At 41.4% G+C, this 24,945-nt stretch overlaps 2 protein-coding genes across 3 annotated transcripts in view; both read right to left on the bottom strand.

Moving 5' to 3' along the window:
• The window catches only part of mctp2a (multiple C2 domains, transmembrane 2a), a 55,785-nt gene extending 51,338 nt beyond the window's left edge, over positions 1–4,447 (bottom strand). The window contains exons 1-3 of the mRNA XM_080736925.1: positions 4,418–4,447; positions 2,436–2,552; positions 1,196–1,233 (exon numbers count right to left, since the gene is read on the bottom strand). The gene's annotated coding sequence lies outside the window, so the exon portion shown is untranslated. The remainder of the gene's footprint in view (positions 1–1,195; positions 1,234–2,435; positions 2,553–4,417) is intronic.
• A 1,453-nt stretch (positions 4,448–5,900) lies between these two features.
• Positions 5,901–24,945, bottom strand: part of mef2aa (myocyte enhancer factor 2aa) — a 91,655-nt gene continuing 72,610 nt past the window's right edge. For both annotated transcript variants that reach the window (XM_080736363.1, XM_080736362.1), the window contains exons 7-10: positions 16,545–16,729; positions 11,693–11,816; positions 10,475–10,601; positions 5,901–9,893 (exon numbers count right to left, since the gene is read on the bottom strand). In XM_080736363.1, coding sequence (XP_080592489.1) covers positions 9,521–9,893; positions 10,475–10,601; positions 11,693–11,816; positions 16,545–16,729 — 809 coding nt within the window. In that variant the 3' untranslated portion in view covers positions 5,901–9,520. The remainder of the gene's footprint in view (positions 9,894–10,474; positions 10,602–11,692; positions 11,817–16,544; positions 16,730–24,945) is intronic.

The raw sequence follows: 24,945 nt of genomic DNA, 5'->3' as shown, positions 1-24,945 counted from the left end.
GATAGAGAAGAAAACAACTACAGTGAATGAAGGCGAGATCCTATTGATTTAATGTACAGTATATGGAGGCAAAATACAAGGCTGCTGAACAACATTTATTTAAGTAGACACTTAAGTATTGTTGCCAGAGTTATGTATATTGTCTGTAAGAAAACATGTCCGTTGGCAACTTTCTTTTATTAGTTCAGGGGAGCGTTCTTTAGGTTAAATTATACTTTATTGACAAGAATGGCAGATAGAGCGCAGCAACAACATAGCATAAACAGCAGCAGGATATGAAAGGCAGCAGCACAATACATAAAGGCAGCAGCATACACTAGGCATAGGCCTACTAACAGCAGCAGGAGAGCGGCAAGGCATGACATATATAACTGTGATACTATACTAAAGCAGCAGCAGCTTGCAGTAAGAATAACTACCTGCGGGCAGGTATACCTAAGTATTGTGGATAGGGGGCGGGACACGCAGGTCCCGACCACGTGAGCGCGCGCAACCTCCAGACCACTCCCCTGAACTGGCTACGTCATTATATTCCTACGCTAAATTTTGCAGTGTTTTATTATTAAAACGTATCACTTTAACAAATGTTTTATTACTGACTATCTTTTACCATTATAGACAGTGTGGTATTGTTTTCTCCTTGTGATCTGTGTGAGTGCCATTGCTCGGACCACAACCAGTTTTTTGTCACATTCCTAAGACAAAAATGAAATTGAAACAAATTTACCCCAATTGATTCCAAATGGGGACCCAAATGCATTTGGGTCCCCATCCGGAATCAATGGGGGTAAATTTACTGGAATGTGACAAAACCCAAAAAATATTATTGAACTCAAGTCTCCACGGCCTGAGTAATCAATAGACAAAAAGTCATTTTGGGGGTGAACTACTCCTTTAACATGTCTGTGAACATATTTGTGGGTGTGTTGTGTTCCGAGCAATGGCACCGGAAGTAGGGTGTACTGTAAACAGATACTGTAAGCTGGTAAGCTGATACCATGTGTTTCCATTAGCATGCAAACAAGCTTCGTGTGGACATTTCTCAGCGAACCGTAGTGCTAATACAACAGAATTAGTTCAAAATAAAATAAATAAATAAAAAGGCTTTTAATCTGTTTGACCAGTAACCTTGTCAAATCAATTCTGATGAGGAATTGGTATAACAATACTGCCAGACATTTTCCTCAGGCCTTACCCGAAGCTCAAGAAGACATCTCTTTTTCTTTCTCAGCCCTGAGGTGTGGGCTCAACAAATGGTGGAAAAAGCACTCAAATGTTTTACTTCAGTTAAAGTATCACTTCTGCAATGTAGAAATACTTTTACTGCTACAAGTACAAGTACGGAATGGTACATGTTATTTACAAATAATTGTAGTGCGGTAAAAGTATATTTGCCTGTGGGGTGTGTAGTATTGTATTAGCTAGGAGTAACCTAGGAGTCATTTTAGATTATAGCCAGTGGAATTACATTTTGTTTAATGCATTTCATGTATTGTTGAATGACAATAAAGCTAGCTATCAATCTATGACCTTTTAGATCGACAATTCTATATATTTTGGAATTTAATAAGGGGGGAAAATCCTACAATGGCCAAAATAGGGACGCCAGGTTGAAACTTGAAACTTGGTTAAAGATATAGATTAGGATGTATTGAAAGAGGAAAGGTTGGCTTAGATAGAGGCTCACAATCAGTGCTTGACATGTATGCCTATAAGAAACATTATGTTGTATCTGTTCATCTGTTCTGATTCCAGTGATACACAGTCTCTAGGCCCATTCTTATCTTAAAGATGCACACAATACAACTTAGTATTGTATTGTACAAACTAGAGCCCGACCAATGCCGTATTTTGCCGATGGAGAGTGCTAGACCACCGATTGACAATGTTTAACCGATGTTTTGTAATAATATAAAATATAATAATAAATAGCCTAAATTTCAAAAACTTCTTACCTTCAAAACCTTTTTTTCCTTTTTTTACCAATGGTCCGGGGACCACCAGTGGTCCTTGAGGGTTTTCCAGGTGGTCCCCAGCAAATTGATGGAGATTTGGTAACCAAATCGACCCTTTATAAGATCTTTAACGCATGTGTGTGAAATGAAACCCAATGGAGTTTTGGGTCTGAGTGGCTAAAAGTCATCAAATAGTGGTCTAATATTACTTAAAACGACCGATACATCGGAGAGATAATGACCGATGTCCAGTACCGACATCGGGGTCCAAAAACGACCAATATATCGGTTTAACCGATATATCGGTCAAGCCGTAGTACAAACACATGATGACAACAATAGTGGTTGCCAGGAAACTGATCGTCACCTTTAAGTCAGCATTTTGCCTAAGGTACTACACAGAGATCATTCAATATACAGTGAAATTGATCTGTTAAGTCCATTAAGCTTACAGGTATTTAGACAAAATGCATACAATACCTGTGTGTAGTGTAGGCTACAGTAGAACTCCTCCTGGCAAAGAGGCCTGACAAATACCGTAGGCCTACGCGTATTCTTCTCTCAGGTTGTTTCACTGATACGGCACAAGCCTTCCTGCTATGGAGAAAATGAGGAAATGTTTCGAGCAGCAGACCTTAAAATCTTACCGATGCTTGGAAAGAAAACCTTGTTGAATGATTGGTGGCTGGACTGGAATGCAAAACTGGGTAAAACTGGCCATACCAGTCCCACCAGGTGAGTTTCAACAACTATGAGAAAGTCACAGCCAACCCCAAATGGTGAGTGAGCAATGTGTCTGGTCACCGCCCCTAAAAAGCTCTCTGGAAAGTTCTACGAAGTATCTCATGAAGTATTACAAGAGACAGTGTTTCATAAATTGACCATTTGCTCCTTATTTGTTTGAATATTTTCCAAATGATCTGCATTTTAAGCCATTGTTCTGTCTCTGTCTGTCCTGATTCAACACCCCACGAGTTTCATGCTGCTAGTCATATCAGTAGTTTGCTCATAGGCCTAAGTACTTTGAAATCATTAATGCCATAATCTAGCCTAATTCAAGGACACAACTGTCCCGTTAAAGCTGCCCAAAAACATTCCAAAATGCTGTTGATGGATTCAGCAACATGCCATCTGAAATGCTGGCTATCTGCTCCTCTTATCTGAACCCTGATCTCCAGCGCTGGCATTGGCATTCAGTGTCTGCCTCATTTAGAGCAGGCTCCCTCTTTCTCCTACATGCCTGTCTTGTTTACAGTGGAACATGGTTTAGCATTTGTGTTTACAGTGGAACATGGTTTAGCTTAAGCTCATCAAAAGTGAGCATTTGTGTTTGCAGAGAATAAACTATAGCTTTCTGTCCACACACGTAGGAGATAATACAACAGAACCAACTGATGTCCAAACTCTCCTCGTCTGGTGCATAACAGAGGAGACTATTATGTGACAACAGATGTGTCTGAGACTGGACCCAGCCATGTTCAATATTTGCTGATGTCTTAAGGAGCTCAGGCCCACATGAAAGAAGCCCAACTTGGCAGGCAGTTAAAAGGCTGGGATGCGAACCCACACAGGGCAGGCCCCTGTGGCAGGTGGACTGTTGCCCTCCTCCTTGCACAACTCAAACAGTCCCAAAACCCTGCTCGGTTACTCTACTCATGCACACTGGACCTATTCCAGCACCTAGCACAGCTGGCCAGGAGAGCCAGGATGCCAAGAACATGTACTGAGGGACTGCTAACCGACTGATGCACAATGCAATCTATCAGACTGAATGGGCTCATGAAAGATTGTGATTGTCGACTATTTCATTGATCCAAAAGCCATGTTTGCATTCTGTAGTTTTAATTTGGTTTTATATTCCAAATGAGCTCAAAAAAGGTTTACCAGTAGGCCAACATATGAATTGGGGTTACCAACTCCCAGAGTTTCAAATAATTTGGGGACACATTTTGGGTAGTTTGGGGGGTCAAAACCTTCTTCTTATAACTCTATGGTCAAAACCCCTGAAACGCATAGAAAACTGCACTTTGTCTTTGGCACAGTTATACCGAACACACGGCTTACATAGGCTACACATTGCACTAGGCTAGTAAGTCTACTACATCACAACTAGCATGGTTGTAACAAGTTCTATTCTATTCAGACCATAATTGCAAGGACATGAAATGCAATGCTTCGGACTATGAATTGTAGCAGTATGATAAATAGTTCAAAATTGTTAGCTGTTCACAGATAACCTAGTTTCAAAATGCAGCAATCGCCCCTCGTTCACATAAAACAAAATACAGTCTTTTGTTAATGTGCCCAATTGTTCATGCCCCCAATTACTCTCCACGTTTGTGGGGAGTAAAATGTGGCAATGGTTTGTTTGTGGAGTAACTTGGCTAACACTCATATTGATTGTACATGGACGTCTCTACGGTAAACTAGCTTCATTTGGCTACCAACTTTATTTGACTTACCAACTTGGACTTGCCTTCGCATTATTTTACAGTACACAGCTTGGACTTGCCTTCGCGTTACTTTACAGAATGGCAATGACTGGTCGTGGTACATGTGTGGGGTCGGAGCAGGACGAGGTCGTCGTTCAACAGCAGTATCATTTCTTGTATTACAGTGCCCCCTTGTGGCTACGTTGTATGGAAACGCATATTCTCTCTCCAGCTACATGATTGTCAACAACACAACAGCCATTTAAAACAGTTATTGGTTGCCACAAAATATCGTGGGGGAAAAGTATTTATTTATTTATTTATTTTCACTGCTTGCTGCTCTGTTCTTCACAAAAAGAGTCTGGTTTAGTTTTATGAGAGAGATTATCAGGTGCACAAATCTACTGCCTCACATTAGAGACACCTAGGCATATAGCCTACAGTTAACCTCGCCTCACCAGGCTTTCCCCTAGCCTACAGTAGGTCTAGTATTCTGATGTAAAAGTGTTTTGTTGGTCAAATCAAAAGTTTTTTTTGTTTAAAGCTCTATATTCTGAATCCGATAGTATGATTGTTGTAGTTTTCCCTTTCTTTTCACCGACAGGCAATAACAGGGGGTCTCTCCTGAGTCCAGCTTTAAACAGAAAACACATTTTCAGGTGGGGTGCAAAATTAATCTAATCAGGAGAGAGACTCCTAGGCTATTTATCAGCTTTTATTTTTATTTTTTGTGTGTGTTCCAGTTCCAATTCTGTCTGGTCGTTTCTTTATCCTGTAGCCGCCTGTTCTGTATGAGTTATCTCTTCTTATTGGATAAAAATGGTATCTGGACTGAATGCATTTTCTGTTTACTAAAGACCTGGAGAGACAGGGAGGCCTCTGTTATCGCCCAGTCACACTATAGCAATATCATTATAGAGCAAGTTAACATTAAGGCCCCTATAACATTATTTATAGGAGCCTTTTTATAGGAGTAGTTCACCCCCAAAATATATATTTTTTACTTTTAATAAAATACTCAATCAAAAAACGCTATGGAGACTTCAATAATATTTCTTTGTATTTGTCGCATTCCTAAGACAAAACATTGATTATAGTAAATTTACCCCAATTGATTCTGGATGGGGACCCAAATGCATTTGGATAAAAACGCAAAAATATTATTGAACTCAAGTCTCCATGGCATGAGTAATCAATAGAAAAAAAGTCATTTTGGGGGTGGTGAACTACTCCTTTAAGCCCGTTGTCAGTGTGCTCAAGATAATAGCCTGTTGCTGATGTATGCGATTAATGAAAGACACTTTTAGTCCTGACTATAACATAAAGGGACATTGAGTTCAGATTGAGCATACATTGAGGTGTTTAATAAAGTTGACAGTCTCTGTTGTTTGGGACTTCACAGGAGGACAAATTCTACATAAGAGTTGTTCACTTCAATTTATACAGAATAAGCAAGATAACCTAAAATTACACAGTAAAAGCCAATATTTGTACTTTTGTGAATGTAGAATACAAATTTTGTACAACAATATCTAGCATAGTATGTTAATTGTTTAATAAAAAGTTCACTAGAATATTTATTGTACGATGAAGATAAAACAACACATTCAAGGGAAATAAAATGCAGATTAACTTAACTCTTTTTTTTTAAACAGTTAATCTTGGCAACAAAGTCCAGCTTGTGCCGCCAAACGGTCCGAGCGCTCAAACCGAAAACAGCTTCTTAAGCTATGTGATCTATCAACAACAAACATTTATTACCAAACACATAGTTCTGTTTTATAAAAGCCATGAAGCAAAGCAGTGTACTCTTGCACAGCAAAGTGAAGAAAGTTCTCTACAAAGTTTGTTGAATACCCTTTCCTTTCACATTCATCAGTTGTGCACTTCTTTTTGGACAGTATACATAAACCAAAATGAGCATTGTGTATCACGTTGCATTCCCTATACACTTTCTTGTGTGAATCTTGCCTGAGGAGAGGCAGGACAGGTTGAGTTTGCTTGATCTCTGCATTGCCTTGTAATTTTTTTTCTTTATATATTTTTTTAACTGAGTGAAAATAGTGGCGTAGTTTTTCTTTGGGATAAGGCATTTCCTAACTGTGCATATAAATCGAGAAACTACAAAAATTCCCTGATATGTCATTAAGTGCTAAAGTGTGTGCACAATTGTGAGGTGAAGCTGTTAAGACAGATTGTTTTTGTCGTCATGTATTATTGCTTTTTCTTCCAAGGAAAAACGAAAACAAATGTTACTGTGTTGATTTGGAATAAGTTATGGAAGATAACAACCATAATTTGTAATGTTCTTGCAATGTTCTTAAGACATTTCTGTTGACCACTAGATGTGAAAGTGAGGAGAGTGCCTCAATATATCCAAATGAACATTTTTAGTTTAAATCTATTAGGCTGTGCAACTTGCAATCCAGCATCCTCTGGCTGTGGCACTTAGGATACACAATCAAAGTCCACATTGTTACTTTAACCCAGAGAGTGTAGCAGGTAAGCCAGTCTTTTGCACACCTCTCAGCTCAGGGACAGGTGCGTTACTACTGTAGAGAGCAGATATTTAGATAAACCAAAAGGACCACACTCTCCAAGACAAACGAACACTGAAGATTTTGACTGTGTAAGAGGTTAACAGTCTACTACCCTCATCTGCTCCAGCCATGGTCATACATCGTCTTTTCAAGTGCTCTGTGAATTAAATGTGACCCTCAATGACATCTTACTCTGAACCTGCGCCGTGACTTTGTGAGGGTGGCATCTGGGCGAAGTACAATATGAGTTTACAGTAACTGCATAGATCATTATAGGCTTATATTGTCAACTGTTATGGAGTCAATGAAGGGGCTTAGAAAACATGCTCTGGCATCAGAGACACACAAGATAGCGCATGGAGAATGCAGAGTGATACTCCTCTCATATAGCAAACTTCTCATAAAAATGTGTGCAATCCAGCAGTGATATCAAGTCAATGGCATTGCATTGTTCTTTTGTGATTTTGCTGCTGAATTCTTTGATTCCATGAGGATGGAATATAATACAAGATCAGAGCCCCATCCCCCATAACAGACACTTAGAGGCTCATTTATATTTCGTTGCAAGACCATGTCACCCGACAGAAATGACATACTTTCAACAGAAAAAAAGCGTTGACAACGACTTAGAAATTTGCCTTAAATGTCTCTGCAAACACATGCAGTAGCCCTGTCTCATTACACCCTGCCTCTATGGTACATCAATGACCTCAGGTTTCTTTTCAGGCTCCTAAGGTTACTTCTCATATTAGTAATGGGACATGGATATAATATATAATATCTGTAGCCATTTAACTCAAAATGTGAGTTTTGTATATATGACTGATATTTGCATTAAACTGCGGTATTTACAACTTGAGAACACAGGCATGAACAATTCAGAGGACAATTTGACTCGATATAGTAGGATTACTGCTTTCCCTAAACCAATAATATAACTGTGGAAATGGCTTGTGAGATGGCATGTCTCTCGACTGAGCTACATATTATAGCATAGTAGGGATGTGCTATTCTTCAATGTGGAGGTGGGACCTTGGGATTTCAATGTTGGCAGTGTATTCAGCAGCTGCAAGTTTTAGCAAACACAATAGGTGGGAAGAGACCCTTTTTCCCTAGCCTTGTGGTTATCCTTCACAAAATTAATAATAGTGGAACTTCAACCTAAGCATTGTTACAGTTTTCTTGAGGACAAACAATCACCACTATTAAAGGGAAAATTACCCAAACTTACTGTCTGGAATTTAAAAAACAAAACAATAAAATAAAAATATAACATGAACCATAATATTGATGATGCAAATTAGATTAGATTACAGTAAATTTGCTAAGTAGCAATGACCAGTGAATTATCTACTTTTTAAGGGTCTATCCTTGTAAACTTGGCTGTAATCCACAAAAATATACTTTTCTTGAAACCGGTGAGAGTACAATACATACGTTATGTACACGCACACCTAGGTGATAATATATTAAAGTCGCTATTTACATAACAAAGGAAAAGTTTGGCTCAAATGTTCAATTATACAAACAGAACAGCAAGTGTTCATGGCTTTAGATATGATTCAAGATCTGGTTTTACATGACTTTACATTATTTGTGGTAAAGCATAATAATAATAATAATAATAATAAAACTATGACGGAAAAAGATGCATTTGAGATAACCGCTAAGAAACCATAGCTACTGTACAAAACAACACAAAAGAAAAAACAGCTTTGGCTTATATTATCGGATGAATTGTTGCACACCATGAACATCTTGATTTACTCACCAGTTCAACTGGACAGCTTCTCATTGTCTTAATTGCACATTAGATATCATATTCTTTTAAATTATAAAATCAATGTTATGGTATTATTGCAATACATTTTTTTCCTATCTTTTCTCTTTTTCTTTTCCAACCTCCAACAATATTGTTTCATTTATACAGCAAAGTAGCTTCTACTGTTGCAAAATGTTTATGATCAAGACTGTAACTCCTGTATAATGCTAAGTATCCCTGTGTTCTCTGTATCTCTGGGCCTAATCAATTCATTTCATAAATTATTAGAGATGCGTTGAGATAAATCACCTGTATGGTGACAGTAATTTGAAAAGTGAGTTCTTGCAGTGAACATCATAAGTAGGGATCTTCAGCCAGAAAGCAACACAACTTTCTCTGATTGTTTGTAACTTGCAACCACAACAGCAAAAACAGCAACTACAATTAAGTGTCCGACTAGACCAGTGACTACAATAATCTATAGCCTAATGTTTATTAACTATTTCCATTGAACACCATACTCCTGCAAACGTCATCTGATTTGCACCAAGTACCTGACAGCATTGTGTCCTGCATATAGTTCAGTCCAGCTACTTGAGTTTTTACTTTTTTCTTTCCTTACTGTATCAGTTTGTGAAAACTTTATTTTATATATCCTGACATGTCCTGACACTTCCTATTACGTTTGCCACTCAGTCGTACAAAATGAAACAGAGTTAAATAATCATAACGATAGTTCTAAGGACGCTTCCTCTCTGTTTATTCTCCATGTCTACCCACTCCCTCCCACACTCCCGACAGGCTGGTGACTGGAGGCTTGACCGGGGCTCTCTATGTCACCCACGTGTCCATGCGCATGCGCTTGACAGAGGGGCTCTCCCTGTCCTCTGAGCCAGCAGGGGGTCTGCCCAGCCCCAGCGGGGAGTGGAAGTCTGGCCGGTGGTCCTCGCGGTCGCTGCCATCATACGAGCTACAGGAGGAGCTGAGGCTGTCCACGGGTGACCGACCCAGGTCCTGCCGACTGGACACTTGCTGCTGCTGTTGTTGTTGTTGTTGTTGTTGTTGTTGCTGCTGCTGCTGCTGCTGTGGGAAGCCAGAGGGGGTGACACGCTCCCGTGGTGGTGAGATGGGCTCGGACTTGATATTTATGTTGTGGCTGGTGTTGATGGAGAGGTTGGAGCCCTGAGGTAGGTGACCGCCACCCCTGTGCAGAACAACAGTGGGGAGAGTTAATGTCCATGCATAAATGACACTAGGGCTGTCACGATATGACATTTTACATGACGATTAATTGTCACTCAAATAATTGGCGATTAACGATTTAATTGTGTATTTGTCGTTGATAATTACATTTCTGTTTGGCTTTTAGGCTTTGAAGTTGTACATGGTAGATATGACACATAACCTAAATATACAAAGAAATTACTGACATATTTGACAACTTACTACTTAAAAAATAACTTTGATAGTGGAAATAGCCGATCTACAAGCTCACAACGCGTCGCGTTGTGAGCTTGTAGATCTGCTATTTCCACTATTTCGGACATTTTTCAACATTCACGATTATGACGATTATGACAAAATAATTGCGATAATGTCAAATAATCACGATTAGACGATTATGTAATAATTGTGACAGCCCTAAATGACACTGTGGTGATTAGAAGATGTAGCCACACTGAAACAGTGAGTGAGAAGTGAGAAGATGAGCTGTAGAAGTGTGGGTATTGACTCATGAGGGTTATGTGCAGAGCGAGTGCTTTTGTTTGGCAGCGTGTTACTCACACCAAAGAACTTAGGGCTGCCGCCTGGCCCAGTTGATGCTGTTGCCATGCCGACATGGATCCTAGAGAGAGCCCAGGAGAGCTGAAGCCCTGCAGGGAAGAGAGCTCTGCGCTGCTCAGGGAGTACTCTGGAAAGAAATACAACCACACAGAAGCAGCCGTTAGAATGCACTCCCAATCCAGGTACAACACCCAAGAGTCGCCCACTGAGAATGCATAGTACAAGTGCACTCGGGATCGAGATCCATGTTGAAAAATGTTCATATACTTTCAAAACATTTGAAACAATTGTGGAAATAGTAGATCTAAAATGCGATTCGTTGTAAGCTTGTAGTCATTTCAGTCATTATATGTCAAAAACTTCTTTCTATATTTAAGTTATTTTGTCATTATCTGCCCTGTGGAACTTTTGTTGCACAGGGCAGGTACAAAAAACAAAAAATAACTAAAAATAAAATATAATAATCGTGACAGCCCTAGATACAACACATAAGAATCACACAGTGAAAATGCACTCCCGACTGAGGTACAATAACAACTGAGAGTTACACAGTGACTCCCGGTCGAGGTACAACTCCCAAAGTCACACAGTGAGAATCCAATGCCGATCGAGGTAGAACTACAGTACCAAGAGTCACACAGTGAGAAAGCACACTCCCATTAGAGGTGCTGCAGTCACGAGAGGAAAAGATCAAGAGCCAATAGTTAAGCAATATTACACGAGAGGGTGTGCTTTACCGTGATTATCGGCACGCCAGCCTTGCTGCAGGAACAAGGCGACAACCGAGTTCCGAAGGCAGGGCTGAAGTGCCAATAACCCACGATAAAGCACGACCCTCGAGTGTAATATAGCGATTATACAACAATTACCCTTAAATAAAACATGTCAATTTAATTTCATTGTAATTAAGATATTCAATAGAAATGTGTAATTATTGAATGCCACAAAACTACTGTGTCCCTGAACTTCACATGAAAACTGCCAGCGTAGCCGCTTAGCATAGTGCCGGGACAGGGAGCCGGCAGCTCTTTAGCGACCCGGCACAGCTGATTTTTTTTGTTTGATGAAGACCCGTTTCATAATGCTCGTTATCATCACGGGTAGATAGCTATTTCAACCAATCAGATTGCTTCATCGGATCGACCTGTTGTATAACTTGCAATAAGGGCTGGAAACAGGCTGGAGTTGAGACAGGTTTGCACTGGGTACCGTACTCACCGTTGTAGGCGGTGGGCATGCCTGAGTACATCAAGCCCTGTGGGGGTAAGCTTGGGGTGGTGACAGACACGACTGGGGTGCCCAGTGGCTGGGTGGACTGGGAACCGCTTATTCGCTGGGTGTTCTGCAAACACAAAGAGAAAACACAACACCTCACATCATCAGCCTAGGATGAAGCAATTTAATTCGATTATTAACTGGAAAAGATTTTAAAACTTAAAACACGGGAGGTAAAATCTTTCCTTACTTTTAGGATACCCAGTTAGTTTTGAATACTGGGCCACTGGTCTAGTGAAATAACTGTGCAATTATCACTTTAGCCACAAGGTGGCGGTGTAGCTTTAACCATTCCAACTGCATTACTGAACCACTCAATTTAGATTTTGTTTTGACAAAGAACTGGCAATGAAAGGCAAAAATGCTGATGAAATAAAAAATGAAATCTAATCAGGACAGCAGATGTAATCTTGAAAATAATCATGGGATTTTATAAGAACATTACATTCAGAGATCATTGTAAGAAAAGCAGTTCTACAACATATATGAAAAGATGGCATATGCCAAAGCAGAGGCAAGATGGATTGTTCTTTCAATGAAATGTAATGAAATTATTCAAATCGCCTATGATGTCCAAACACGTGGATGGTTGGTAACCACATAAAATGTCCCAATGTTTGCTACAAGTGCTGAACACAACAATCTTAGGCACAAGGGACCGCATACCAAATCAGTTTCACTTGATCATATTTAAAACAGTGTGCATGAGCATTCTAAGTGGGCAAAATTGTGTGTAGGTAGTGACTGAGACATACAATATCTAAAAATAAATACTTTTCTACTTCAAAGCCTGAAAGCTGTGGAAGGTTGACGCAGAGCATGTACAGTATGTTCAACTTGCGCAACAATGTTGCCATGAGAATAAAACCACAGTGTTTAGTGTAGTGGCCAGCATGCTGCCCCCACACACACATCCACACAGCAAAGTGAAGTCATGCAACGAGACTATTAAAGCACGAAGACTCACACGCACGCACGCACGCACACACACACACACACACACACACACACACACGCACACACACGCACGCCCGCACACACGCATGGGCGCACGCACACACACTCATTAAAATCAGACACATTTATTAGTTTAGAACAATATGACAAATCCAGATCCCTTTGTCTTCATAGTCTGAATATATGATGTAGCAACCATGTGTGCAGCTGCTGCGGGACTCAACTAGGATCTATTTGATGGCTTCCTTACATTGTTTCAACACTCCAGCCAGATGACTTCACCAAACCCAAGTTTCACACACCATGACATCATTCAAAATGAAGTCATCTTTTTTTTCTTCTCACAAATAAAGAATAAAACAGCGATGATCTGTTGCTTTGGTCAACTGCCCGTGCGTTCAAAATGTTGTTGTTTTTTCTCTTATGTGAATATGATGGTACAATAACGCATTGTATGTTGACTACATGAATCCACCCACACAAACACACATCACCTCTCCCTTGTCTTTCCCACTCTCACTTACTCACGTTCACACACACACACACACACACACACACACACACACACACACACACACACACACACACACACACACACACACACACACACACACACACACACACACACACACACACACACACACACACACACACACACACACACACACACACACACACACTAGTGGTATATGACTAACGTGGATGTGTTAGGAATGGATGAGCCAATTAAACAGGCTGAGGCAATTATCGCAGGCCAAACCCAAAACATGCAGTGACAAACTCAGCTTAACCCCGACATTTCTCTATTTGTTATTGTTGGCAACCCTGAGAGCCAATCTCTCTCCGTCTCAAGCAATTCCTTTCGCTCTGGCATGTACGGTGCGATCTCTACCAGAAGCATTGTACACGCAATAACTTCGCCCAGGCATTTTTTCTCAAAACTCACCAATTCCATTTCCTCCTCCTCCGACTGCCCTCGACAGAAGAAAAGAAGAGAGGCAGGGTTATAGAAAGGAGGCAGAGAGGCAGAGCTGTAGTCAGTCGCTCTGTGGTCAAGGGTTAGGAGGAGTGCAATAGAACAGGGGTTCCCAAAATGTTCTATGCCAAGGACACCCACATAGCCATAGCCTCTGGCTGAGGCTCCCCTATTGTGAAATGGCTTTTTTTTAACAAAGTTTGTTTGACATGTAATGACATGCCCAAAATAGGGAGTAAGGACTCTATGTTGTACTTGTAAGTGTTTAAACTGGCACAATGATCTTACAGTATGAAGTGAAATGTAATTGTTTAAAGGACAACTTAAGTTTTTTACAACAAGGCTTCATATTTTAGATTGTAATTAAAGAATATAAAAGATGAGTGTTAAAATGATTTCATTTACTTCTTTCTATTGTTTTAGAGATTCTTATTTCAGTGGTTGGGGGCATGTGTACAAGTGGCTAAATAAGATACAACGCAACCTTTCATGGTTGGATGTGACTTATGGGGGCTAGAAGTGTTACTGTAAATAGCAATAAAGAAACTGCTGGCTTATTGTGTCTAAATAGACATATTTAGCCAATTGTACGCCCCCATGCGTACGCATGCCCCACATTTTAGCCTGGTAAACGCGATAAAACAATAAAAACATTTTAACACTCACTTTTTCTTTTCTCTAATTACAATCTAAAATATGAACCCTTGTAGTAAAAAAACAAAGTTGTCCTTTAATATATATATATATATTGCTGTTTTGTTTCTTCTTTGTATTCGTTTTTTGCTCTTCTTCCCAATTGGCACCCCCTCAGGACACCCAAGGGGCCCCAGCCCTCACTTTGAAAACCACCACAATAGAAAATATATCTCATGCTCTACTGTGAATAAAGCTACATTAACCATACATTTACGGAACCATACATTTACGGAACACTCATAGTGTCCAACATGTTCATTATAATCCTCTTACAAATCCCCTTCATCTAATTTGTTGGTGTCCAATTAATTTATATTCTTAGCCAACATCACAGAGTATTTGCCTATAATGTGCAAGTCAAAAATATCACAACTGCACGTGCAGTTGAGATGTCTTTTGAGTAGGGAGCACTTTTGAGATGCATTTACTATTCCTCCACCAATGGACATTAACACACAACGGAAGGTCACTGAAGACAGGTCAGTATAGTGATGTCCATTAGTCTACACTACACAGCGAAATCCTCAATGTTTATTTATCCATTTGTAACTCTGTACAAATGTAACCAAATGGATCCTAAACTAACACTAAACTAACCGAATGGGGATCAACACAAAGCCATGACACCTCGATGTAGAACAAGACCTCTGATTAAAAACGTGCTTAACCTCCCACACTCTGGCCATGTCAGTTTCACCCCCTGCCTATTAGTAACATGGTCCACGCAAGTCTGAAAGTGTCACTGCAAGAAGCTCTTAACCAGTGGAAACTAGGCCGCCGATAAACTTTGTTCATCGGTACGAATGCTGACTGCATAGTTCTCAACATTTCCACCGTCTGCATACATCCTCCAATAGCGCTGCTTTGCTGCGGGGAAACTGGAAGCCCATTTTCCATCTTTCCTGTGCCGTGGGACAGCCTGTGCCTAGGCCAGGGCTGTCTTAATACCCACACTCAATCAATAGCGGCAGGAAGACACGACAAGGGCGACAAGATATTATCTGGCTCACACCCTGGGCCCCTGATTAAGTCTTCATCCCCACTCTGTCACAGTGAGATGTGATTAATTTAATACCATTATGGCCTAATGACAGGCTGTCTGCAGACCTGCCACTGCCTAGCCCCTCTGCAGCCTCTCTACCCATCTGGAATGCTTGGTTAGTTCTGACAGTGCAGACCCTGCCCCTCCGCCTCCTCCCCGGCACCCTGACACGTTTAAAGCCTAATTTGTCCTTTGTTGCACACTGGTCGTGACGTGTCGCGTTGCTATCTTGAAAATCCTTCTTTTTTTTTTTTACCCGGCGAGCAACACTGCCGCGAGACAAAGTATAAATTAGGCTTCAGACTTCCGTCGCGCCGCCATCTCAGCCAATACCCGCCCGGCCACTTCCACGTGCCAGCATGGTAATGCAGGCTTGTGTTTACACCTTGCTGCAGGCTAGTGGAGGCTCAGCAGTGCTAGGAAGCACCCGAGGTAACCCCAGGTATGTTTACCAAACAATCGTTTTCCTGGAGCGGCTCCTGTTGATGACAGCACCAGCTACAGTACGTGCACTTTGGAGAGACTAAATTTGTTGGCCAATCTCGGAGAATACCCCCCAACCTACTTTTTTTTTTTAATACAGTGATTTATGTCTGTGAGAGCCTAGCATTGCCTCAGGTGCTCAATGTGGTCAGAGCTCTATGCACCTTAATTATTATAATTAGAGAGGGCCTCTCATTTCAATATGAATAATGGAGTGAGAGTGAAGGCACCTGGGCCGCAGGTTCTTGGCTCGGTCCGCAGTCTCACGGAGGTGATCACAGAGGAATGTAGCATGAGAACAACGCTGCTCATTGCTGATAGGAGCAAATAAGGGCTGCATAGTGCAAATGAGTCCCACAAGGCACACACAAACATACAAGGCCCCCAGAGATTTCTGTATCCTGAGGCTGCGGAGGGCTGCTCCTCCCTGCCAACCTTACGGAGGTGGCAAGCTCCATCGCTGAGATAACATCAGGAACTTGTGTGGGCATAATACTGCAAAACTTTACTCGTTGCACAAATGTGGGAGAGATCTGGAGATTATACGCAGAGCCAAACTCAAGCTCTACCTTGGGGCAAAGGTACTTAAGAGGTCCCCGCGCTGGTGCGCTGATGTGCACCGGCGTGTGCTCCTTACTCACCAGTGGGGGCATCATGCCTTTGCTGGATGGGGGGATAACAACCCTCAGGTCCGGCTTGCGGCCGCCCATCCCCATGTTCCCTCCAGGGGGCGGTGGAGACTTGGTGGGCATGACCTTGCCCAGGCCGTTGCCGCTGGGTGTGCCAAGGAGGGCCGGGGAGCCCCTGGGGTTGACATAGCCGTTCCCTGCAGAGACACACAGCAACACAAACACATCACTAAAACTATGGACTGTGACTGACAACACTCGCAGTCATCAGCCAAAACCTCCCGTTTCTTTTCTAGCTTGTTGTGGCACGCAACGTTAAGTGTTTCCAACCCTCTGGGAAGTTTTAATAGACTTGGATAATTATCTTGCACATTTGCGAAAATAAAATGTCCATTTTAAAATTGATGAGCCTTTCATTTTCACTGCGAATGATTACATCAAAGTCTTTTTTTCCCTCCCATCTTGGGATATGGAGCAATTCACATACCAAATGTACTGTGACTGCTTTAAGAAATACTTTGAACTATTCCTGCAGAGTAAAAACACTGTTGCTATTGGCCCTTCTTTTAGGCAGAAACAACAGCGAACAGGCTGGTGGTCAAAGGTGTTCTCCCTTCATTATTCACACCTACAGTATATATGTAGCTGGCTTTCTTGTTTCCTATGAGGCTGAGTCAGACCCTTGTCTATTCTAGGAAGCCCACACCTCCACACTCACTCCCATACCATCACTACACAACACTGTAAATCACTGTTTCCAAAACAGTGGGTCGGGACCCATCTGTGGGTCACGGACCAATTTGTATGGGTCCCGGCTTGAGTACAAATCCCATTTTCTTTTCCTACATTTAAAGGTGTATTCACTTAAGTTTCAGTTTTCATGTAGGTGACAGGCGGGGGCCTTGGTGCGTGTAAGGCCGGCCCCCACTCGACTATGATTGGAGGAAGGCCCCACTCTATCCTGATTGGATGAAAACCTGTCACCCAACAGTTTTGGTGGAGCAACTGAAACTGCTTTTTTCTCCTCAAAGGGGATAAGGATTAAGTCCAAATATGGACCAAACACTCTATCTATAGTAACTAGTACTATGAGAACATAGACCCATTTTGTTATTATTTGAATTAAATGAAATCACTTACCCTACCTTAAAAATATTTTTTTTTAATAGATTTTAAAACAAACAAAGGATTGGGCCTTTCTCTGTGGAGTTTGCATGTTCTCCCCGTGTCTCCTAGGGTTGATACCCTCACAAAAACATGCAGTAATCCTGGTCTCTATAATGCCTCCCCCTGGCCAGCCAGGGCGCTTGATGGAGGGGAAAGGAACTGGTTGGAATAACGTGTTCCCTCCACGCGCTAAGTCCAAACCAGGGAAATCCCCACTGTCAGGTGAAAAGAAGCAGCTTGGACTCCTAATACATAGAAGGAAGCATGAGGTCAGTCCGTTGTCTCCCCAGGCGCGGCAGAGGGAGAGCAGAGCCCACGATTACATAGGCAATTGGCACTGGGTGAAAATGGGTTACAAAATTGTGGGATAAAAATTATAAAAAAAAAAAATAATAATAATCTAAGGCATTTCATGAATACAAAATTATAATATTTAAGAAGTAGTGAAAATAGCCGATCTACAAGCTCGCAACGCAGCGCGATGGGGGAGCTTCCCCGGTAGGACGTAGCGTGTGGAAGGAACACGTTATTCCAACCAGTTCCTTTCCCCTCCATCAGGCGCCCCGGCTGGCCAGGGGGAGGCAGTATAGAGACCAGGATTACTACATGTTTTTTTTGTGAGGGTACCTACCTACCTTCCATAGGGAACACGGGGAGAACATGCAAACTCCACGCAGAAAGGCCCTTTTGCCAACCCCACCTAGGGTATGGGCACATACTAGCATCATTGATGTTTTACTTTTAACCACTTTAGCACTATTTTTGCATTTACAGTGCATTTATAATTCACCTACATGTGAATGTGGTAAATAAATACAGTGCTCTGTTTAAGTTGAAATCATTATGGAATTGGCAAAAAAATAGGTTACCCTCTGCACGCCTTTATGCTACTGAAATATTGTCCCATTCACTTTAAACGGATACCATAATAACATGGTAGTATTTTTACACCGTTTGAGTAATTTATCTGGTTCATATCTGTGTATGAACAGATATAGTTTATGCACTGAGGATTTTGCTGTTACACAGTATTTGCCCGAAGCATCCAGTTAATTGGGGCATCCTGTACTGTGTCTATATTTTTACACTATTAGTCAGTAGTAGTAACAGTAGTAATATACTAATAAAAGGGATTCTGGAGCAGATTTTCATTCTTGTTCTCATTCTGTGATAAAAACAATAACTAAAAATACATGCATAAGTACATAAATGTTTTTTGTTTGTGTTTTAAATCCATTGTTTACTTGTGCTTGTAAGACAAATAATGTGTACCTCTCATCTATAGCTGAATACAGTTTGGACATTCTCATTTAATTTGAATACTTCCCAGTTTTTACAACATACATTTTAATTTCCAATGAATATGGTTTGTATAAATCATGTGCCAACTGAACTGAACTGCATGTCTGGGGGAAAAAGCTCAAGTTACAAAAGAATTAAGTAATAACGAATTGCTAAGAGAATAATACAAATAAAAATTGGTGAACCTTAAAGCCATACTGTGTAAGTTGCCCAACTAGTGTTCATTAGCCCTATAGCAAACCGCGGTCGCGTCCGCGTCTTTCGTCCGTTTTTCGTACCTTCAGACCCCCGCGTCTGCCTCCACCTCGCTGAGATCTATCTTTTAAGGGGTCCCTTGTTCCTGTGCGTTCAGTAATTCCAGAGATACGGACTCCTTCACCCTGCCTGGTAGGCGAAATTACCTAGAGAAGGGATGGTACAAACGGGCGACAACAAATATGGCTGCCATAGCGACCCCACTTCAAGATGCGCTGTGATTGGCCGGCAGTTGTATAACCCTCGCTGTGATTGGCCGGTAGTGTGATGACGCAATTTTGGCGCGAGATCCGGTCCACGGCAAGGATCTCAGTTTACATATAGAGAAGGCTTTACAGGCTGAAATTCACAGCGCGGATCTTCTAAAACTTTTGTGATTTAATAGTTAGGAGAATTTTAAGATTTGTTTTATAAAAAAAGTTACATAGTACAACTTTAAGTTCCACCTAGTTTGAACGTTGAAATAAAGGCAGTCAAATGTGTTGAAATGATGAAAATGAGGTTGGGGAGGGGGGGGGGGGGGTCAATGCTATCTAGCATTCCATCAACAGATCAGTGACACTTCAACAAGTAGCTGACTCCTCCATTGTGTTCCGTGTGTCCCAGTGAAACATAAGCTGTCTGCAAAAAAGAGCAGAGCCTCGCTTATGAACATAATGGAACAATAACCCCTCTAACTACCGATAAGAACCCCAACAATGCACAGTCAAATAAACAGTTATGAGGCCCACAATAGTATCTCACAGCTGAATCAACACCACACGCAAGCCGCTATCGCCCTGAGCAATAGCTTTGATCACGGGCAGACACGGCTGCTGAAAAACACAACATTTATACAGAATTAGCCGAGTAAATGTCCAAGACCCTAAAAATAGCACACTTTCATTAAAGGCGTCCAAGATTAGTCATTCAGTGGGAATGATTTTTTTTATTTGTTTTAACTCAATTCTGTAGCTTTTTTTTTTAAGCTAAGATGTGCCATGTCTGGCCTTGCCAGTTAGCCTGTTCTCTTTATATACACACCAGAGATGACAGTAACGGTACATTTTTATGTGTGGGCATGGGTGACAGTGAGGCCATATGGCAGGTGTCAGACGAGCGAGGAAGGCGTACCGCGCTCTCTTTTACTGTTGACAGGGCAGAAGCAGCCACACAGCCTTCTGATTACAATCAGCGGGCTATGATTTCACAGCGGCAGTTTTGTCCAACATTAGAATATGCTGTTTGCGATGACGTGAATGCACAGACATCTGATTCTACTCCACCACATGAGCCCCAGCCTGCCTATACAACATGCTGCAAAACATAGGCGAACATTCAGGGAACATTTGGCGTGAATAGGCGAACATTCGGTGAAAACATCCCATCTACAAGAAAACAATCTGTCTCAACACGAAGCATTGTGAGCGCGAAGAACGGCTACAGTATTTCCCCTATTTGACATACAACAGGATTTATAGGGTTTAAGTGATTAAGAAGATCCACCCTTATTTTCTGTAGAACTGTTCAGAATACATAGCTAACGCATTTGACTGTACCTTCATAGTAAGCATACACCAGACAAACACATTTATACAAGATTAATCGCAGAGGTTTAGTGATGAAGAAAAAAAAGAAGAAAAAAAAGCATTTCTTAAGCCTCAGAATAGTCACTAAAATGAGCACTGAACAAACATTTGGACCACAGAGCTAATTTTGTTCCAAGAGAACACCCACATGTTCAGGGACTAGCTTTTATAGCAGGGTCGTTTCTATGGGTTTGTTGTACAGTAGGCTATGTGTGTCTTGTCTGTTGTCTGCCCTTGTTCCATATTCAGACATCTCCAACAGATTGGCTGTGATGTTAAATCCTCTCTAGATGAACACAGAGCATGTACAAGGCTATTTGGGGTTCCATGTTTGGGTAAATAAATAGATTCATTGTCCTAAATAATTAACAGGGCTTGTGGAGCAGCTTTACATAAGGGCCTGTCATTACAACTCCCACATTCAGTTTTCGGATGAAGTCAAGGGGGGGGGAAGAAGTGTGACTAAATCGTTCTTTCACTAGTATTTGCTGTGTAGAGGGTGAATCTGGTCTGCCTGTCGTTAGGCAAACATCCCAGGAGCGCCCAAGTTTGGGCAAGGGAAGAAAATTGGTCTGAATTGAGATGAGAATTATGAATACTGTATAAATCAAGCGTCTCAACAAAACTCCTCCTTAAATAGTGTCTGAGTGTGAGAGATGGTTCTATAGTGTTCCAATAAGTCCACATACATGTCTCACACTGAGAATACAAACTATTTCACGAGGTGCTGAGTAAGTTATATAAAACTATATTCAAAAACATTGAAAGCAAAATGTTCTTCAGGCAGACATGTGGCGCCTGTGTTAAAATGATTGACATATATTTACCGACTGAATAATTTTCCAGCCACACAAACCTATGCTTTGTAATTGCGGTTCATGAGCTTGTAACTCTCCAATATTAATGAACAGATCTGTTCAGCTTGCAGGCATATTGCATAACAGAGAGCCCTCGCGCATCCCTCAAGTTCTTCTGACAAAGTCTCATTCTCAATGCTCACCGGGGGAAGAGAAGAGAGTTTGAAATCAAGTGCAACTGCGAGAATGTTTGGTTGAGTAAAGAGTAAAGACACATGGAACATGTTGTACCATCATAGAACGGCACATCGGCTCACTGAGGAGAGGCACTGTGTGCAGTACTGTATGTATAGGGAGGTGTCTCTGTTTCATCATTCTCCTGGAGGGGCTGCATTAACTTTAGAACCACCAAGACAAGACAAGAGCCAAAATAGATGGCTCATTTCATTATTTCAAAATAAAGAAATTAATAAATCACTGAGATTCTCCAATGCTGGTCACATCTACATGTGTTGTTGACTCGCAGACCAAGCAATAGGGCTGTCACGAATCTCACGATATGACATTTTACATGACGATTAATTGTCACTCAAATAATTGCGATTAACGATTTAATTGTGTTTTTGTCGTTGATAATTACATTTCTGTTCGGCTTTTAGGCTTTGAAGTTTCACATGGCAGATATGAAGCATAACCTAAATATACTCTTTGTATATTTAGGTTATGCTTCATATCTGCCATATGAAACTGACATATTTGACAACTTTCTACTTAAAAAATAACAATGGTAGTGGAAATAGCCGAGCTTGTAGATCGGCTATTTCGGCTATTTCCACTATTTCTGAAAATGTTTATCAATGTATGAACATTTTTCAACATTCACGATTATGACGATTATGAACAAATATTTGCGATTATGTCAAATAATTACGATTAGACGATTATGTAATAATTGTGACAGCCCAACCAAGCAATATTCCACACGAGTTTTCTAGAAACCCAAAATATTGTTACTGTCAGCTACAGTTCCAATCACTAAGATGACAGAATGGGTTGGGCGGGGGAGGGGGGGGCGTCGCCCAGAAAAGCAGTAGAAAGAAAAAGACCCAGTAGAGAAATTGGTTCAGCCTTCTACCTGGGCTTGTGTTCTTTCCACTCTGGGGAAAACAACAAGACAACGCAGCTCATTTCCATGTTGTTGACGTGTTTTCTGCCTGTCTATCATGTCGAAATCAGAGGCTCTCTCCAGTGTTGTTTTTGACAGCAAATTTTGATTTAATTTTAGTCATAGTCTTTTGAATAAAATTACATTTAGTTTTAGTCATAATTTAGTCACCTGAAAAGTTTTAGTCTAACTAAATGTCATAAGATTTTAGGCGACTAAATCTACAGGTGATTTAGTCAACTGAAATGTATTTTGGCAGGCCTTGATGGCATCGTAATGACTGATTTTACACTTGAATGTGTACAGCACACAACACCTGAGAGCAACCAAACATAAAATGACTCTCTTCTCCACTAGTCCCTCCCTAATGTTTTAGTCTAGTTTTTATTTTTTTGACAAAATTGTCAATACATTTAGTCTTAGTTTTATTCATCACAGCTTAGTTTTTATTTAGTTTTCGTCAGTGAAAAAAACGACAAACATTTTTCGTCATAGTCTTAGTCGACGAAATCAACACTGGCTCTCTCACACAGTTAAAGTGTTACTTTAACTCTGGAAGTATACAAATGGCTGTGCAGTTTCACTGTAAAACTCTTAACATTCTCTGGGCATTACGAGTGAATCAGAGGTTCATTCATTAGCTATTTGTATGATGTCTGTTTTCTAACGGTGACACCAGCTAGCCAGGAGAAGGGAGAGCACACACAGCCCAGGGCGCACGATTCCATCTGGGCTGCTTTGAAAAGGTCTCTCCTCTGGCCATAGCTGTTACGCGTGAAAAATCACTGCTATGTTAGGAATGGTCATCTGACAGCAGGACCGGAGCGCTTTCTGCTCCCCGCGGTCTCTGCTGTTCGACACTGTTCGGTACAAACAACAGCTGCAGCGTGTGCTCCGACCGTTGCCAAGCGCTGACTCCCCCTGGTAGCGGAGCCCGGCTCTGCCCCCTTCGTCCCGTACCGTACCGCGCCCCGAACTTCAACTCGGTGCAGAATGCCTGCCCGTAAACCCGACCAAGGCTGTCCCGAGCCACGCCCCGTAGCTGCCAATCAAAGCCTCGGTGATACTGTAATCCCTTAAACCTCAAATACCCGGAACGCGCCCGAGTCGCTTTAGATTTTAACCACTTTAACCATTATTTTATGCTTTAACTATTGAAAAATAGCAGATAATACAAGCTCACAGCGCGGCACCGAGTGCCGCGCTATGAGCTTGTAGATCTGCTATTTTTGAAGAATCTTGAAAATGTGTGCAAGTCTTTGAATATCTTTGACCCAACTTCCGATATTTGACCCAACTTCTAAATCCTTCCTCTAAATCAGTGGTTCTCAAACCTTTTCTTGTCAAAGACCCCCAAAATTGCAGGTATTTGGCCACGGACACCCATCTCAAAATATGTTGTTCCAGGGACACCCAGAAGCAAATATTTGAGTTACAAATGTTCGCTTTTAAATAGATATATTCAAAGACTTAAAAAATCTTGATTTTTCAAAAATAGCAGATCTACAAGCTCGCAGCGCGGCATTCAGTGCCGCTTGTATATCTTCTATTTTTCAATAGTTAAAGCATCCAATACTTCTAGGTCTAAATGGGTTAAAGTATACCACAGTGATCTGCCATTACTTTACATGTGATGTACCCAAGTGTGTGTCTAATATAGAATTCATTACCGCTTAATAATGACTAACGCTATAATACGGGTATGGGCTCTGTGACAAGGAAAGAGTTCGAGTCCACCTGCCTCTGCCTCTCACACACTGCATGGCAGCCATGACACGCTGTCCGGTCATTGTGTACTGAGGACTTAAGAGGGATGTCATGGCCCGAATACCTCCATGGTTATGCTAGTCTAGGCATCTTGCAGACCCTCTGCAGCCTTATAAGGGCTGCCAGGGTACCAGGGGGGGACATATGCACCTGTCAATAGAGGGAAGGAAACCGGAGGAGGGGAGAGCTGGACGGAGGTGACAGCCTTAAAGGAAACGCTGTGTTTATTTACCTGCCAGAGCCAATTGGACGGCTGATTGCCTTGTCCAGTTAACCCGTTCGAGCACAAAGGGCCTCACGGGAGACCGGCTGCTAAGCAGTTTCACCCCAACTCTCCGGATGATGTTCTCTAGACCAGTGTAACGCATTATTTCCTCAATGGCGTGATTGCG

Source organism: Nannobrachium achirus, assembly GCF_963921795.1.
Source record: "Nannobrachium achirus genome assembly, chromosome: 11".
Lineage (NCBI taxonomy): Eukaryota > Metazoa > Chordata > Actinopteri > Myctophiformes > Myctophidae > Nannobrachium > Nannobrachium achirus.
This window is presented reverse-complemented; position numbering and strand designations above follow the sequence as displayed.